We start from the raw sequence: 17,617 nt of genomic DNA on the forward strand, positions 1-17,617 counted from the left end.
ACGCTTTCACATCTTATCAAGGTTTCCTCACTGGATCATGGCTGAGTGGAGTTGTCTCACTACAGACATTGTATGCACAACTACGAACTAGTTTTTATTTTATCACTTAAAGATGTGGTTGCATCAAATTTGAATTAATTTTTAAAAAAGCATTTTTTGTTTGTCAGTTGATATGTTGCTTGTTGTGTTCGGCGATCTCATTGTCAAGATATTTGAAGATTGAAATCGAAAAAAACTTATCGCAGTAAAAACGCTCAGGCCAAAAAGACATGCCCAGACTGGCCCAAAATGATGTAATGCGTGATACAACCAGTTTTTATCTCTCGTATTCACATCGGCTACTGCGATAAAAGTCTAGTCCTACGTGGCTCTATTGGCATATATTCTATTTTGTATTTGCTCATGTTGGCTAGAATAAAACTTTAAATCCAGCTACAGATACATTATTATGAATGTTTCAAACGCTTCAAATAAGAGAAGTTGAAAACTTGTCATTTTAACTTCCTCTAAATGCTGTGTAAACATTTGAGTACCTAATTCTATCGGTCTACGGTAATTAGGTCGTCAAGTTAGCTTATTTCATCACAGCCTTTGCATCAGCTAAGTTCTCAGTTGCTACGCTCACACCTTAAACTAGCTACTAAATAAAATAGGCACACCGCCATCTTTGAAAATAATATGTTCGAATATATGGCGAAACCAACTGCATCCCAAAAAGTCATGTATAGTCTACGTTATCTAGTCATTATTAGTATCAATTTGTAGAAAATTTTACTGGTCCATTCAATTAGTTAATTCAAGTAAAAAACAAATGGTTTTATGAGTTGAGCGAAATAATGAACGCAAAACAACATCAAGTTCGTTGAAATCAATTAACCCACCGATTCGGGTAAAGGATTAATAAAACCATTCTTGCACCATCCGTTTCGTCACGAATGAAGCACCCGCTGGAATCTGAGCTTTTTATAAGATGGTCTCATTCAAACGCCAATATCTCTGGACAGGGTTAGTCTACAAAGACAAAAATGACATCACATTGTAGCTGTTGTTTTAGCCTTTTATTGGTCTTAATTTCATCAAATCGACCTTTGACGCAACCACATCTTTAACCATTTTAATTCGCAAATGATTTAAAGCCGTATTTAACCACATATGTGTGATTTTTACAAAAATATTCTTGGATTTCCTTGTCTTTCTCCGTATGTTTGAAAAAGCCCATTTCTGTTCCACTGACTCATATTCTGCTTTGTGTTATCCACACTCGTTGGGAGTCTTTTTATGCTGAGCATTTATTCAAATTGCGCTTTTCTTTTTAGCTTATCACTAGTCATACTTGGCCGTAGGAGATAATCACATTCATTGTCATGGCTAAGTTCTCTCACTTCTCTGTAAGTTTGAATTATTTTATGTTAGATGTTGGGCCCTTTTTTGACGTTTCTAAGATATTTAAATAAACTAGTTTTAAATTTGCTGTACATTTCATAAGTTCTTGGGATATTATCACTCTTAATAATCAGCCTACATCAATCAGCCTTTATTGATCAGCTCTTATTGATTAGTCCTTATTGATCAGTCCTTATTGATCAACTCTTATTGATCAGCCCTTATTGATCAGCCCTTATTGATAAGACCTTGTTGATCCGCCTTTATCACTCAGTCATTGTTATTATGCTATTGTTCAAAGTTTATAGCTAGTCTTCAATTCATCACTGTATTCATTCTACAACGTTTCACGTGTTGGCTAGTTGGTCATATCTGTTGGAAGCAGAACACTGGAGGTCACATAAGGGTCACTAATGAGCGCCAATAGGATGTGAAACAAATGGTAATCCTTTGCAATTTGTTTATGTTTGAGAATAAATATAAATATGTATAATATATAATTTGTAAATGGGATATATAATAACTAGGTAAAATTCTATAATGTGACTTTAATACAAGCCTCACACACGGGCCTAGAAACATTTAGATATAAGAGTGTCATTAATGGTAATAGGTTGGATTTGTCCCATTACAATTGGAGCACCATTTGACAAGCTGGCCAATCGCTGCTATAGCATAAATTATAGATTCCGTAAGGTTTCTTCCTCTTCTGGTGTCAGTGGAGCAGGTTCTGTGGTAGGCTCACTCAATTCTTCTGGCTCATTGCCTTCCGCTTCAGCTCTCTTGGCAGCCCTTTCTTCAGCTCTTTTCTCCTCTTCTTGTTGCTGCCGTGCCTCTTCGATCTTCTCTATAATTTCTGGCGACAAGGTTATGCCCAATTCATTTAAGAATCCTAGCCCAAGATTACCATTGGCATTTCTGCTACTTCCTTGGCCAAAGACATCTCCTCCACTTCCTTGCCCAAAGACATCGCTTCCACTTCGTTGGCCAAAGACATCGCTTCCACTTCCTTGGCCAAAGACATTGCTTCCACTTCCTTGGCCAAAGATCTCATCTGCAGAGTTTTGCCCACCAAAAGCACCTGTACCGCTGTTTGGGTTGTTTATTCGCCTTCTGTTGTTTCTGCGTCTATTATTATTCCTACAATCAAGCAAGCTTGTGATACAGTCACATGAGTACACCTATAACTCAACACAGTGACTCAGTTGGTATGTATCACTATTATTCTTATAACTATTTGTTAGTAGATGTTGCTCGTAATTAAATTAACTTGTTAGTAGCTGTCTTTGTTTATTAAAATAACTTGCTAGCAGTTGTCTGTTTATTAAAATAACTTGTTAGTAACTGTCTCTGTCTATTAAAATAACTTGTTAGCAGTTGTCTCTGTCTATTAAAATAACTTGTTAGCAGCTGTCTCTGTTCATTAAAATAACTTGTTAGCAGTTGTCTCTGTCTATTAAAAGAACTTGTTAGTAGTTGTCTCTGTCTATTAAAATAACTTGTTAGCAGTTGTCTCTGTCTATCAAAATAACTTGTTAGCAGTTGTCTCTGTCTATTAAAAGAACTTGTTAGTAGTTGTCTCTGTCTATTAAAATAACTTGTTAGCAGTTGTCTCTGTCTATTAAAAGAACTTGTTAGTAGCTGTCTCTGTCTATTAAAATAACTTGTTAGCAGTTTTCTCTGTTTATTAAAATAACTTGCTAGCAGTTGTCTCTGTCTATCAAAATAACTTGTTAGCAGTTGTCTCTGTCTATTAAAATAACTTGTTAGCAGTTGTCTCTCTTCATTAAAATAACTTGTTAGTAGTTGTCTCTGTGTATTAAAATATATTTTACTTAATTATAAGGTCTAAAAAACTGTTCGTTCATTCTCGCTATATAGAGTCAATAGATACTAGCTGCCATTATGTTCAAGATATGGTTAGTTGATGTTTTTGGGTGTCATAAGTTACACAGATTTGTGAAGGGTAATTTATTTTCAAAGCAATCATCCTACCGTTTGCTATCTAAATATCAAATGATTAATCACCTACCTTCGTCTTCTTCCAGATCCATCTCGGTTTCGACGGCCATTGTTCCTCCTCCTCATGCGTCTTCCTATTTCACTCTGATTGCCACCCTGCAGAAACATAAAGCAACTATGTATTATGATTACTCTTGCATGGGGAAACATTTTAGAAACATTTTTATTGCGGTAAAACTATGAATAAGAACTAGGAATCAATTAATAGAAAGTGTTTATGGTTGTGAGCAAGGAGATGGTCTGCATTGTAAGTTCTATTTCTAGGGACTTGCTATGCGCCATTTAATTGATCACCAAATATTGATTCACCACTAGACACTCACAGATATTAGTGTAATGACATTTCTATTTATAGTAGTAAACAGACTTGTACGCTATTCATCAATAATCTTTTTCCTTTGCGTCTATTCAGATTGGAATAAGTATACAGTATATAATCGGTATATCTCATCCAAAAAGAAGTTGTCTTCCCACTGCACACAACAAAAGCACCTAATGTTTTAAGTCATATAGAAGTATTTAATCAACAAAAATTTTTTCCGCTGTAAGTTACCTTGTGCTTACTGTATACATGATAATAACATGAAACTACTCACGTTTCGTCTCTGAGCCTCAGAGCTGCAGGCGTAGAGAGCGAGCACCACAAGTACAACAAGCATGAACAGAGTGGAAAGCTTCATGGTGCCAGTTGTGGACTGTTGTCACTCTGCGTAACAGTGAATAGGTTAAATTTACATAACTTTGACCAATGGCTGCCAACAATGTTTTTTGTGTGTTTTCTATTTCATGACGGGCATGGCTAGCTGTTCACATATACATGTACACTTTCAAGAGTTATCAACTGATTAGCAAATCACTTTATTATAAATATTCCATCTAAATGCTAACTAATAGAGACATCTAACTGTTAGTGCATATGGGAGATTGGCATATTTGCTGTAACTATTGGGATTTGTTTGCTCATGTCAACAGCATAGAAAACTCACATATTTATATAACTTCTCATCATAACAGCATTGTTGTTGTAAAGCATGAGCGAGTGTTTACTGCAAAACATAGTTCCATCTTGTACGATTGCGTAGTACACCGACAGAATCCACAAGCTTTTAGTGTTGGTTGTCAACCTTGAAGTCTAGTAATTTTTATACTGAATATGACGCTCACTGAACTCGATAAATTTGTAAAAAGGTTGTCGCTGATTATCCAGCAAATCCGGAGTTAAAATGAACCGTTTTGTTACTATTGTATATTTATTATCTGGTATTTTTGAACAAACCTTCAATTTACTTTAAAGGTTGGCTTTCAACGAAATTTACATTACAGTGATTTGGTATCAAAAGGTTCATCACTGCCTCTTACTCTTGCTGTGTTGTAGGTGCCAAATATGTAGAAATGTGATTACAGGCTCTTAAAAGCTCAAAAACGAACAGTTAATCGCAGCCATCGCGAAAACACCATAGATTGGAATCTCTCTCCGAAACGGCTCAAATGGGGCGTAGTTGAACACGATGTGCTTTTGTTTACACTTCCATGCAACATCATTCGTCGAAATATTTTCACAAATAGACTTACGCATTCAATAAACCCAAACTAATTCGTCATCATTGTAATGCTGTCACTTTGAGGAGTGATATCTCAAAACCTAGCTTACACATTAGTTTAATCTTTTAACCTTAGCTCGAAGGAGTGCATATCATCTTATGATGAACACGAGGAGCCTGTTGGTCACCTGTGATAGTCGAAAAAAGCTGCAGAAATTGTTCGCGCCATTTGGCAGAAAGTATAGCTCACATGATCAGATTATGACTAGATGATTAGACCAAGCTGAAATGAAGCTGTAAAGTAGCGAGCTTCTATAATTGATAAGGGGTTTCCAGTAGAACTCGAAGTGCTTGTCAAAAACTAGTGCTACAAGACGCTATATTGAGCCTTTTATTGGCCTTTAATTTCACGTGATCAAAGAATAACCACAATGATTTAGTACATCATCGAAATAAAGATATTCCAATCTACGGCATTTTCGTGATGGCTGCGATTAACTGTTCGTTTTTGAGCTTTTAAGAGCTTGTCATCACATTTCCACATATTTGGCACCTACAATACAGCAGAGTAAGACATGGTGAACCTTTTGATACCAAATAGCTGTAATGTGAATTTTGTTGCAAGTCAACCTTTAAGTAAGGCTATAAACTTACCCCAGCTGATGTCCCCTGCAGACTGAGGCCGTCTCCATAGCTTATTCATGATATACTGTAGTATTGGTGTGATTGCGAATAATTTATTTCTAGTTTTAATCTCTGAGGATTAGCAACGTAGATAGAGCGGATTGTGCTACTTAACTCCATCTCGGCTATTGGATCATCCCCAGATTAACTGTAAGCCTTGACACGATGACGGCTACTAAATTCCAACAGACCTTGACAAACCAGAGCTGTACATGGTGAACCAGACTCTTTATATCTTTTTAACAATCTACAATTTCACACAATTACACAAACAGAGCCTTTGTTTCTTTTCTTAAATTGTATGACTGTTAGAATAACGAATAGGAGTAGGAAGATATTTTCATTAGATAAACTGAAGTCAGACTGCAAAGAATGAGCTTGTCACCATTTTATTGACCTTTGAACTGTAACCCTAGTGTTAACAAGACTACTACTAATTCAGAAGTATATGGGTTATTTATATTCGGTAGGTGCATTCAGTTGCTGGTTCCTTTGAGAAATCAATATGTATTATATTGTCTTGCTTGAGTACTGATTATGAGGCAACATTAGCAACTAGTGATGTCATTTTGTACGTATTTCTCTTCTGAGTCTTTTAAACGTAATAAAGTTTGGCCAATTTGAATCTTGAAATGTTCTGGCAGTCAGATAACCTCAATCATAAAAAACAACCTCAAATAATAGAAAAATAATGATACTTTCTGATAAAATCTACTAAAATTTTGTGCAAGTTCATCTTTATTGCTTCGTCATTGCTCTGAGTCATGCTTATAGTCATGTGATCATGTAGTCATGTGATCAGTTACATCCTGCAATATCCTTAATCTTTACATTCTCGTCTTTAGAAGGGCTTATCGAGTAGTCATCCCTTTTAAAGACATCACTGTAGTGCGCTGTATCATGTGTAAATGCTATTACTCTCTTATTCCAGTCCCTCACCCTTGCTTTTTATGTTCATTTCCGACAAAATTACTCATGAAATTCAAAAAAAGTTGCATAACTGGTTGATTTGAAACCGCCTTAAAGGCCTTGAAGGCATCAATATAATTGACCTCTGAACTACTTCTATTAATATATACTTGCTGGTCATGTCAAGATACCTACAGAAGTCATTGTTTGACAATATTCACAGCTACTCCTTGGTCCTTTTGAAGTTATATTGAATATTTTTACATTCTGACTGTAGGAATGGAGTGTCAGTAAACAGTATATAATGTCGGAATTGTTACATTATGTGTTTATATTTGGTCTGAGCATATTGTACCAAGCGATCGCTCCTAGGGATATTCTGAAACTGCTCAACGAATGCCTCTGTATCAAGTTTAGGTAGCAAAACAAAGCTAATATATCAAGATTAGATGTACTGTACTAGGTACGAAGTACAAATTGGGAATTTCTATCGCATTAATTTTAATTGATATTTAAAGGATAGCATACAACTGGTTTTTTAATTTTGCAACTTACCTAAAAGCTTGTCCAGGACAATATTCTAATAGACGTTTGGTTTAGCCACTCAATGAACAAATCAACTTCCCTATTGTGTTTGCACAAAAGTATCTTAAACTCGTACGTAGTTATATAGCTCAGAATCACTACAGAAACGGGTGAAATAATAAAAATACTTTTGGGTTCAGCTGGATGCTGGTGATTACTTGTCTACCAGTACTTGAGTTCTGTACCGAATAGGCTTGTTGCTCTATCTGCAAGGTTGTAATCATTGTGGAGACCAGGTTCACTACTGGTCTAGAACTTTCTGGTGCAGGGCTTTTGGCGCCAAACTTTTCAGCAGCGCTATTTTCACACCAACAAAATTATTTATGTGTATATACAAACAATAATGCAAAAACATTCTTTTATTTATGAAACATCACACATAATACATTTTTAAAGAAATACATAAAGGTTTGATTGAAGGATCTCATGAGCTACATTTGTCAAATATGTAAATTTAGCCATTGTGTGCAAATTTTCTCTTTCACTTTTACATAAAATTTGTTGAGCTATAAGTTACAACTAAAGATGGATAAATTCTGAGCTTGTAGCCTGCGGCAAGAAGTCCTAAGCCAGAAATCGTCACCCAAAAATTCCTGTGCAAGAACCTCTGCACCAAAAAGTGCCATTCTTGCTCAATGGTCTAGGACTTTCAGGCATAGACTTCTGGTGCAGGACCTTTTGGCACCAGAGTTTTGGTTTGGACAAGTTGAAGTTGCTGGTTTGAGCAAATTTGGTTTTATACGTTTCACTGCTCCTTTCCTTAATGCTCCTAAAAGTATTTAAATGTATATAATTATTATGGCTGCAACTCATATGCTAAACTTGATAGATAAGAGAGTGGAGCATCCTTGCAATGTAACTTGTCTTTTTTTCTAAAGGAAGCCAAATACTCTTTATATACAACCAAGTTAGTTGCTTTAGCTGTCGTATTTTGGACAGCCTATTTCTGGTAGGAACAAATCAGCAAATATGTAAGCTTTTAGGTGCTATTTTTTTCTTTTACATATCAGCGTCTTTTGAGTCAGTCTTTACCCAAAGCAGGCAACATCCAGGTTTGAATCTCAAGAAACTCACTGGTGTCGGGAGGCATACTTACACTGGTGTCAGGAGGCATACTTACACTGGTGTCAGGAGGCATACTTACACTGGTGTCAGGAGGCATACACTAAGGTCTGCAAAAAGCAGCGAGTCTCATGTAAGATCTAAATATTTGATTTACAAGTTTCAGCACATCCGCAAAGATTGGAATGAAGTACCCGTGTTATGATCACGCGTTAGCGATTAACATCAAGGTACAGCTATTGCTCTTTAACGCATTCTACAATTAGAGCAGACTGTATTTTAAATAGCGTCGTGTAAATAACCTCTCCTCGGAGAGTTCACGGCTGCCGAGGTGTCAGCGGTATTCAGGCGTTAATAGAAGTTACAATAGAAGTAAGTACGTTGACTCGCATACCTGCCTGTATAATTATATAACCATGTAGATTACTTGTCCAACACTTGTTTTGCTTGGCAAGGTTAATTTAACTTCATTTTTAAATCGATATGAAAGGATTATTGCATTCATGTTTAAACAGTCTATACTGATCAATCAGCCGTGAATAGAAGGCCTTTGTTTTGCCTTGCCTGCTGTTACTGAGCACTCGTTCGCGGACGAATAAGTTTTATTAAATTATATTGCTATGGGACAATCAGTCGACCAGGACCTTCTGCTAAGAGTTGCCAAGAGCTCTACCGACTAGTGGCATTTACTTGTAGATGTATAAAGATGGCTGCTGTGGCGAGTTTGAAGCAAATGCCTGTGAGTAGCGCCATTTATCCTTGAATAGAGTTTGTAGTTTAGGCATAAACTGATATTCGTGTATGGACTGTTATATAGGGTGCCTGACTTCAAAACAAACTATTAGTGTCATGCTGCTTTTTAAGGTAATTTGTAGGAAGTATGTAAATGGCACACAGTGAAGGCTGGTTCACACTATATTGCCGTATGTTGGCGCTGACCTTTCAGCATTCGTCGTCGACTAGGTGCGTTGTCAACTGATGGCATCGACGAAGCAACGCGAATACATCGTCAAATTTGCGGCTGTCAAACTTTTCATTAACGACAGCCTGTACCATGTGCACTATTTTGGCAATGGTGATTTGATGTCGCCAATAGCGTGATCTACTTGTTTCCGTGTATGAATGCTGCTACAGGACTATTGGATACGAGCACTCGGCAACAACAAAGTTCCTTCGGGAAAAATTATTAAGAAAAGTGAGAACACTACGCCATGGAGTATTCGTTGATGCAAACATGGATGGGTTTGTGATAGTGTGAACTTTGCATATTGTGGCATCATCGACAAGGTACGGCGATATAGTGTGAACCCGCCTTAATGAAGTACGAGTCTTGTAAGATGATTTGTGGAATTTAGTTCAGACAACTCCGAGTTATCAAGCTGATAAGTGCTTCTTTAAGTGTGTTTTAGGCTAGCAGTTACCATGGTTTTGTACTGTAGAATCGTTGCATTCGACCTCACTGTGTAGATACAATGCTACTTCTCAAATCACATTCAAGTATTTATAGTCGCTGCTAATTAAAAAGTCAATAGTTAGAAAAACCTGCTATTCATGGTGTTCAGTTAAATGGCTCATGTTACAGTTAGCCTCGTTTTAAGCAGGAAGTCAAACTTGCACAAGTTTTTAGTAGGATTTATCAAAAAGTATAGATATTTTTCTATCATTTGGGATTGTTTTTAATGTTTGGGGTGATTTGGCTGCCAGGATGTTTCAAGATTAAAATGAACAAAACTTGATCGTTGTTAAAACGCTCAGATCAAGCAAAAGTAAAACTATAGTTGCAAAGAGACCGACAGAATAGAGAGGCTTAACGCTGTAACTTGAATGTAAGAGCCGATATCAATTCTAGTAACGATAGCACTTAGCGATGTAGTTTCTGAGGGTTTTACCGCGATCACATTTTGTTGATTTTAATCCTGAACCATTCCGACTGTCAGATCACCTGAAACAGAAAAACAATCGCAAATGATAGAAAAATACTGAAAAGTTCTGACAACTGCTAAAATTTTGTGGAAGTTCATCTTGAAGTGGACTTTGATGGGTGTTTAGGTCAAATTACCCAAGATTCCTGTCAGTCACTCTGGTCAAGTCAAAAGTGACAATGCCAATGAGCTGGCTGTTGAATCTACACCAGTTGCTCCTTATGTTGAACCCACACAGAGCAGGGTGTCACATTCAGCCAGCCTTCCTTTCGTCCGCATGTCTCTGAATGGATCACCAACTAAACAGAAACCTAGAATGGCCGTAACCAGGTCTCTGACAAGCAGTAAGTGTTTTAACAGAGACTTTTAGTGTACTCGAAATAGGGCATCCTCAAAACTGGTTGGTGGCACATCTGCTGTAATGGTGACATATCAATTTTGGCTTAACTGCATATGCAATAATACATATGTATAATAGCGTGGCAACATGGATGTACTGGCATGATGGCATATATGTCCTGGAATGATGCCATATATATGTACTGCTGACATACAGTATACATACATATATGCATCTAACATATTATGTAAACACATGATGATATATGTTATGGTAGCATGCTCTTACACATTGGTGTACATGTAATTACTCAATTATTCCATCTGCTTGTGATCATGCAGTTCCATATCATTTTTAACATTTTATTACAGTTGGCTCCAATGAAGCGTCTAGAGGAGAGAGATCAATGCTGAAGAGTTCTTGGCTAAAAGCTAACGATATCAAGAACCCATTTAAGTACACAGTAGAGGAGGTAATTGCTAATTATAGGGAGTGTTTCGTTGCAACCGATTCACGATCTAGTTTCTGGTATAGTCAGGACTAGGAGACACCCGTCACATTGATTGTAGAATTGTTATGCAAATATGACTAGATTGGTTTGTCAGCTGGTGTGAGAGTTTCCTTAACAACTAATCTCCGTAGAATGGAAATGCTAGCTAAGATAGGCCTATAGTAATGATATCTCAGCTGGCTCTCTCTTTGGGCAACCCATCATGGATGTTGTTTTATTACTTCATACAAATATTTAGCTTCAGAGACTGAGTAACTTTCTGTAGATTGCTAGTGCCCGGCAGTGTCATGTATTTTCCTAGCCAGTCATAGGGTTTGTGTAACGTAGAGGGGCGTCATTCTTCAAGATGAGTTTATGTATGTTTTGTTCTGTTCTATCCTGAAATAGACGCTATCATTAACCTCATGTAGCCTGTTTCTTTATTTGTTGAGTTGTGTTATATTGAGTTTAAAGCATCACAATTTTAAAAATTTAGGATTTTTGATGAAAACTGTTATAAAAATGAAGGAATTATTGAATTGTTTTTAGCTGGTACCAGCGGATCATCTTTTAAACACCGCTGCTTGGTTTGTACAGACTTATGCTGAACCAATAGAAGCAGTTGTTACATTTGGTACATGCGACATGTAGTACAGGACCGACCGTGCAGTATTTTATGTACTGTCTAAAGGTTGAGAGTATACAAGCTTATTACAAGCATCTGCTTATCTGATATAGCTTCACGATTTCCAACAATCACCAGACAAATGGACACTTTTACATATTTGTTAATTTGTTAAAGTTTTTGTATCTTTTAACTTCAACAAGAAACTTTTTTTGTGTTCGTGATAATTAGAAACATTTATTTCATGAGTGGCCGTGGACATGGAAGGCCATGGAATGAGTTTACTATAAGACTACAAGATCCATGCATTGTAGTTCCGGTATCGCTCACCCTGAAAATCATCAGGTGTGAGATAAATTACCATCACACAATTATATCGTTTATATGATTGGAGATATCTCTTTAAATGATGGCAATTTTTAATTATTCGACTTAAAAAATTGCCATATTATGAAGGTCTAGCTGTTTTAATTCACAATTATAATATCATTTACATAAATTTCATAAGTTGGTACCAGTGAAAACTGATTTGTTTGCATTCAGTTTGTGCTAATGGATAATATCCTATCTGTTTGCTCAACTAGCTGCATGAAATAGTGCAAGACAAGATCTCTTCTGGATTTTATGGTCTAAAACATCTATTCAAGTCTCACACAGCCAATGGAAACGGACTCGTCTCAAGGTAAGCACGTGTGATGCACTGATTGACTGTTTCGTCTGCAAAAATTGCATGCTACTCCGCTAAGAATGCGTTACGACTATTCTCTTGTGAATAAGGGACATCCGGCGGCGGCCATCACGCACAGTTCATGATTATGTTTAGGCATTTCTAACCTTTCAAGTTATCAAAGAGGCCAGAGAATGTGGTAGAGCTCTTTGTATATGAATTTAAAAATTGCTGAGTTCGTCTCAAAATCTGATAGATTAATGTCCACACCGGAGTAGCTTAAAGAGTTAACAGGAAACTCTCAGCAAGGTGAGAGTTCTCATATTCATTCGCATATACATATCCTAAACTCTGACAGTCACTCCACTTCACTTTATTTTACAAATCAAGGTGTTAAACAGTGGAGGGTATGTAGACAAGCTATTCAAGCACACTTGTCTCTACGTACAATATACTAAAGTATTGATTTTGAACAAGCAATTATTTGTTGATAGTCTAAGGCTAGCAGCTGACTTGAGGTATACAATACATTAATTAAATGCTGCCTTGAATAGCGGCGATGGCAGCAGTATTTATACCTTATTGTCTTTCAGGGAGGCTCTGCATAAAATACTCATTGGTATGTGTGGATATATCTCACGAGACTTGTTTGAAAGATATCTGAAGAGGTCAGTGCTACTCTGTTGCCACAGTGATCTCTTTTTTCTAGCAAGAGATTTAAACCATTTTAGTTAAAAGATTCTTTCAGATTATATTATTGTTTTCTGCTTTTGGTGTTAATATGTATTATAGTTACTGTGGTAGCTGAAGTATATCTGAATTAGAATCAATTTATTGCGTCTATGTTCTGTATTTTACTTAGTTGAAAGAAATAAATTCCTGTATCTAATTTAAATCAATATTTTATATGCTAATGTTTTAGTCTAAAATGTTGACTATGACGCAAATAAGAATATATGTTATTTGTATATTTTTTTATTATATTGCATTTTGTTTACTGATAAAATAATCGTCATTTGGCCAAGGCCTACATATGGTGGGCTGAGCCCAAAATTGTTGTAACTTGCCTTATGTTCTATATGAAGTTACAACAATTTTGCGCTCAGCCCTTGATATATTGTGATGTTTATCACATATTAGGCAACTCTAGTGTCATATATGTAAATTACTGAACAGAATATATTTAAGCTAATATGGTAACAATCCTGTTCAAATCTATGCAAAATGTCATGCCATAAATTAGATGGTTCTCAGAACCTCTGCAAGAAGAATGCCTAAGATTGCTCGCCACTGACTTGTTCTGCATACTCTAATAATATCTTTAAGTCATTGGTAAAGAACACAACTCAAACTTGGACTCTTGCATAATCTTTTAATACACTTTAACTAAATTTATTAAAGCTTTTAAAATGTTTGTTTTGCTGGTATTCCATTATAAGTGTAGCGCTAGTATCCCATACTAATAGTTACTAATATTGAAAGTTGAATAACTATGATTTAAATATATTGTTGTTAATTTTTTAGAAAAACAAACAATATATAGAATTATATTCTTCTTGTGTTTTTATTATGTGTTTGGTGATATGGCTATTTGTTAATGTATATATATATATACATGCAGATATATATGTCAGTTGTATTTTATTATATAATTTTTCATATTGTTTTTAGGCTGAAATTAAAAAATATACTATCTTAGCAAATTAAGTCAGCTGGACATCAGAAATATTGCCTTTTAAAATTTTTTGCCTTGAAAATTGTCAGTTGCTGATAATAAGTGTCTGGTAATACAACGCTGTCTACTGTGATGGGCTCAAAAATCATTGACGCAAAAAACCGTTGACATCAGCTGATTGGAGCTGAATGTGGTAGAAATGATCTTATAAGGTTGATAAAATTTGCTGTTGAATTCTCAAGTATCGCTAGTTTTCAAGCAAACAATCAAAAGTTTTTCAGCATCACCATAAGAGAGGGAATTAGTCTTGAGTGTCTGTAACCAGTTTATAATTTACAGGCTAACTCTTCATCATGATCAGTATGTATCTTTCGAGATGTTCATATCAAAGTTTCCTGACAATGAGGTGAGCATATGTTATACCATTTCTTTATACATACGACCTTAGTATATTTTTTTCTGTTTACATCACAGATATTACGGTTTTAATACACGTTTCTAGTTTTTGTACAAAAAATCTTTTTCACTTGGCTAATGTTCAACTCACTAAGAGTTAGAAATGTATAATAATAAAATCATATGAAGACCCAGAGCAATTTTTGATGAATTTTAAAGTTTCAAAAGTTAACCATTATTTTTATTCACGGATAAAGAGATGTATTCTGCAGTCGGTAAAATTTTGTTAATAATATTGTATGATTAAAATTTAAAAACTCTAAAAACTTTGCCCCCTGGTAATTGCCAAATAATAGATGAAACTCTCTTTACGAAGCATTTGTGCTGAGTATAAATGATAATAAATGAGCTGCTAGCACACAGTCTATAATGTCATAGCAGTCTTGGTCAAAATGAAGGTCGCAATGACACATAAATCAATGAAACACTAACTAATGGTTCAGACACAACTACATATACTTTGTTTTTTGTTTCCTGTCGTTGCTTTTTCTTCTTTTCTTTCTTCCCTCATTATTTCTCTCATTTCCTGTTTCTCTCCTTTCTGTGTCCGTCGCTATAGCTTTTCTTATCTTTTTTCTCCTCAGTCTGTCCAACACGTATACAGTTAGTCTATAAACGGAAAAGATTTTCTATTGTTAAAAGCGCAATCATATGTAGTAAAACGTAAACTTTGATGAAAAAATATAGTTTTTAAATTCAAAGTGATGCAATATCCATAATGAGGAATAATGAAATGAATCTTTATTTATGAAGTATTTCAAACTGCACTCCAAAGCTATCTACATGGTTCTTGTGCTATTTAAATTCGTAATGAAACTAGCTTGCTAGATAGAGTGTACTAACAATGGGTAGAAGTTTAGTGAAGTACAGGAATTCATTTTGTTATTCATAATAACTGCATTAGCAATATTACCGTAAATACATTCACAACTTCACCACATTTTCTATGCAAGAAGAGCCTAGGAGACACTCCAGCCTCATTGTTTTTGCTCGCTTCATACTTCAGGCTGTAAAGAAGGAATGGCTGAAACCAATACAGAAAGCAAAGGCAGCGCATGAGGCTATTAGCTACCCTGAACAACACTATCGCAATGCAAACACAAAGCGTGTTGTGCGAAACAATATTGCTCCCGCTTCATTCTTCATGCTCTTTCTTAAGGAGTTTGTTAAGAAAAGGTAGGTGGTTGCTCAATATTTAATAATCAATTAGCAAATAAGATGTCAGTAGCTATTGGAATGTCAGCTGGTGTCATATCAGAAATTGATGCTTTGGTTGCGATTTGTATATTAGTTGTCAGTATATCAACAGCCAAGGAGGATGACTTAGAGAAAAACTATCAATTCCACCTGACTTAATTTGCTAAGATATAGTCTAATCTTTCTAATTTCAGCCTAAACAATATGCAATGTTATATAACATAATTAAAATATTTATGCATTAACATTAACGCAAAGCCATACTACTAAATACATAATAAGAATACTAGCAGAATATAACTCTACATACTGTTTGTTTCTTCAAAAAGGTTAACAGCAATATTTTAGAATCACATTCATTCCACTTTTAATATTAGTAACTAACATTGATGCGACAAACTCCCAACGGAATACCAGCAAAAGAAACATTTTAAAGGATTAAATAAATTTAGTCAAAATATATTAAAAGGTTACACTTAAAAGTCAAAGTGAGTACTTTAACAAGGACTTGAATATGTTAACTGAGTTGAAAGAACGAGGCAGTGGGTAGCATTATTGACAATCTTATACTAAGTAGATACATCGGTAGTTAGTATATTAGTTGTCAGTATATCAAAATTCGAGACATGGGTAGTTGGTATATCAGTTGTCAGTATATAAAGTAGAGACATGGGTAGTTAGTATATCAGTTGTCAGGATATCAAAAGTAGAGACATGGATAGTTAGTATATCAGTTGTCAGGATATCAAAAGTAGAGACATGGGTAGTTGGTATTTCAGTTGTCAGGATATTTTTACTTGTCATACCACAAGTCATGCTAATCTGGATCTATCTATAATATAAGATTATAGACATTTGATATATAGATATTAGAATATAAATTATCAAATATTATATCTGCTACCTATAATATTAAACATGAAAGACTGTATGTTTGGGTAAGAAAATGGGCACCTCCACATTCGATAAAAGTTTATCAGTTTCTTCTGTGGGTAAAAATTTTCATTTGATTCAACTAGTAGCCACAAGAGATAAAATAGGTATGTTGGAGATACGATGGCAAGTACCATAAGAGGATGCAGCTGGTCTAAAGCTTTCCATGACCAGCTCACAACTAAGCCTCTCCTGGTCATTTTATACAGTTTGTTAGTTTTAAACCTGGAAATGTTTGTCAAGTTCTTCTTTCAATAAAATACTCAGTTAATATTCATTCCTGTATTTTGAGTATTTTAGTCACTAGCTGTGTATATGTATGACTCATATAGCTGTGTATATGTATGACTCATATAGCTGTGTACATGTATCACTCATATAGCTGTGTATATGTATCACTCATATAGCTGTGTACATGTATCATTCATATAGCTGTGTACATGTATCATTCATATAGCTGTGTATATGTATCACTCATATAGCTGTGTATATGTATCATTCATATAGCTGTGTATATGTATCACTCATATAGCTGTGTATATGTATCACTCATATAGCTGTGTATATGTATCACTCATATAGCTGTGTATGTGTATCACTCATATAGGTGTGTATGTGTATCACTCATATAGCTGTGTACATGTATCACTCATACAGCTGTGTATGTGTATGACTCATATAGCTGTGTACATGTATCACTCATATAACAGTGTATATGTATCACTCATACAGCTGTGTACATCTATCACTCATTTAGCTGTGTACATGTATCACTCATATGGCTGTGTATATGTATGACTCATATAGGTGTGTACATGTACGACTCATATAGCTGTGTACATGTATGACTCATATAGCTGTGTACATGTATCACTCATATAGCTGTGTACATGTATCACTCATATAGCTGTGTACATGTATCGCTCATATAGCTGTGTATGTGTATCACTCTTATAGCTTTGTACATGTATCACTCATATAGCTGTGTATGTGTATCACTCATATAGCTGTGTACATGTATCACTCATATAGCTGTGTATGTGTATCACTCATATAGCTGTGTACATGTATCACTCATATAGCTGTGTACATGTATCACTCATATAGCTGTGTATATATATATGTA

The 17,617-nt window shown here is 35.4% G+C and overlaps 2 protein-coding genes across 2 annotated transcripts in view; one reads left to right on the plus strand and one right to left on the minus strand.

The window, feature by feature from the left end:
* Positions 1 to 1,854: 1,854 nt before the first annotated feature.
* On the minus strand, positions 1,855 to 4,106 carry LOC137404627 (caprin homolog). Its single transcript, XM_068090854.1, has 3 exons — positions 4,002 to 4,106; positions 3,416 to 3,501; positions 1,855 to 2,523 (listed from the first exon to the last, which is right to left on the minus strand). The coding sequence occupies exons 1-3, from the start codon at positions 4,083 to 4,085 to the stop codon at positions 2,064 to 2,066; spliced, it is 630 nt and encodes a 209-aa protein (XP_067946955.1). The 5' UTR covers positions 4,086 to 4,106; the 3' UTR covers positions 1,855 to 2,063.
* Positions 4,107 to 8,892: 4,786 nt separating this feature from the next.
* Positions 8,893 to 17,617, plus strand: part of LOC137405226 (EF-hand calcium-binding domain-containing protein 6-like) — a 31,452-nt gene continuing 22,727 nt past the window's right edge. Inside the window, exons 1-6 of the mRNA XM_068091454.1 lie at positions 8,893 to 8,925; positions 10,236 to 10,452; positions 10,820 to 10,920; positions 12,148 to 12,245; positions 14,245 to 14,311; positions 15,368 to 15,537. Coding sequence (XP_067947555.1) covers positions 8,893 to 8,925; positions 10,236 to 10,452; positions 10,820 to 10,920; positions 12,148 to 12,245; positions 14,245 to 14,311; positions 15,368 to 15,537 — 686 coding nt within the window. The remainder of the gene's footprint in view (positions 8,926 to 10,235; positions 10,453 to 10,819; positions 10,921 to 12,147; positions 12,246 to 14,244; positions 14,312 to 15,367; positions 15,538 to 17,617) is intronic.

Source organism: Watersipora subatra, chromosome 9, assembly GCF_963576615.1.
Source record: "Watersipora subatra chromosome 9, tzWatSuba1.1, whole genome shotgun sequence".
Lineage (NCBI taxonomy): Eukaryota > Metazoa > Bryozoa > Gymnolaemata > Cheilostomatida > Watersiporidae > Watersipora > Watersipora subatra.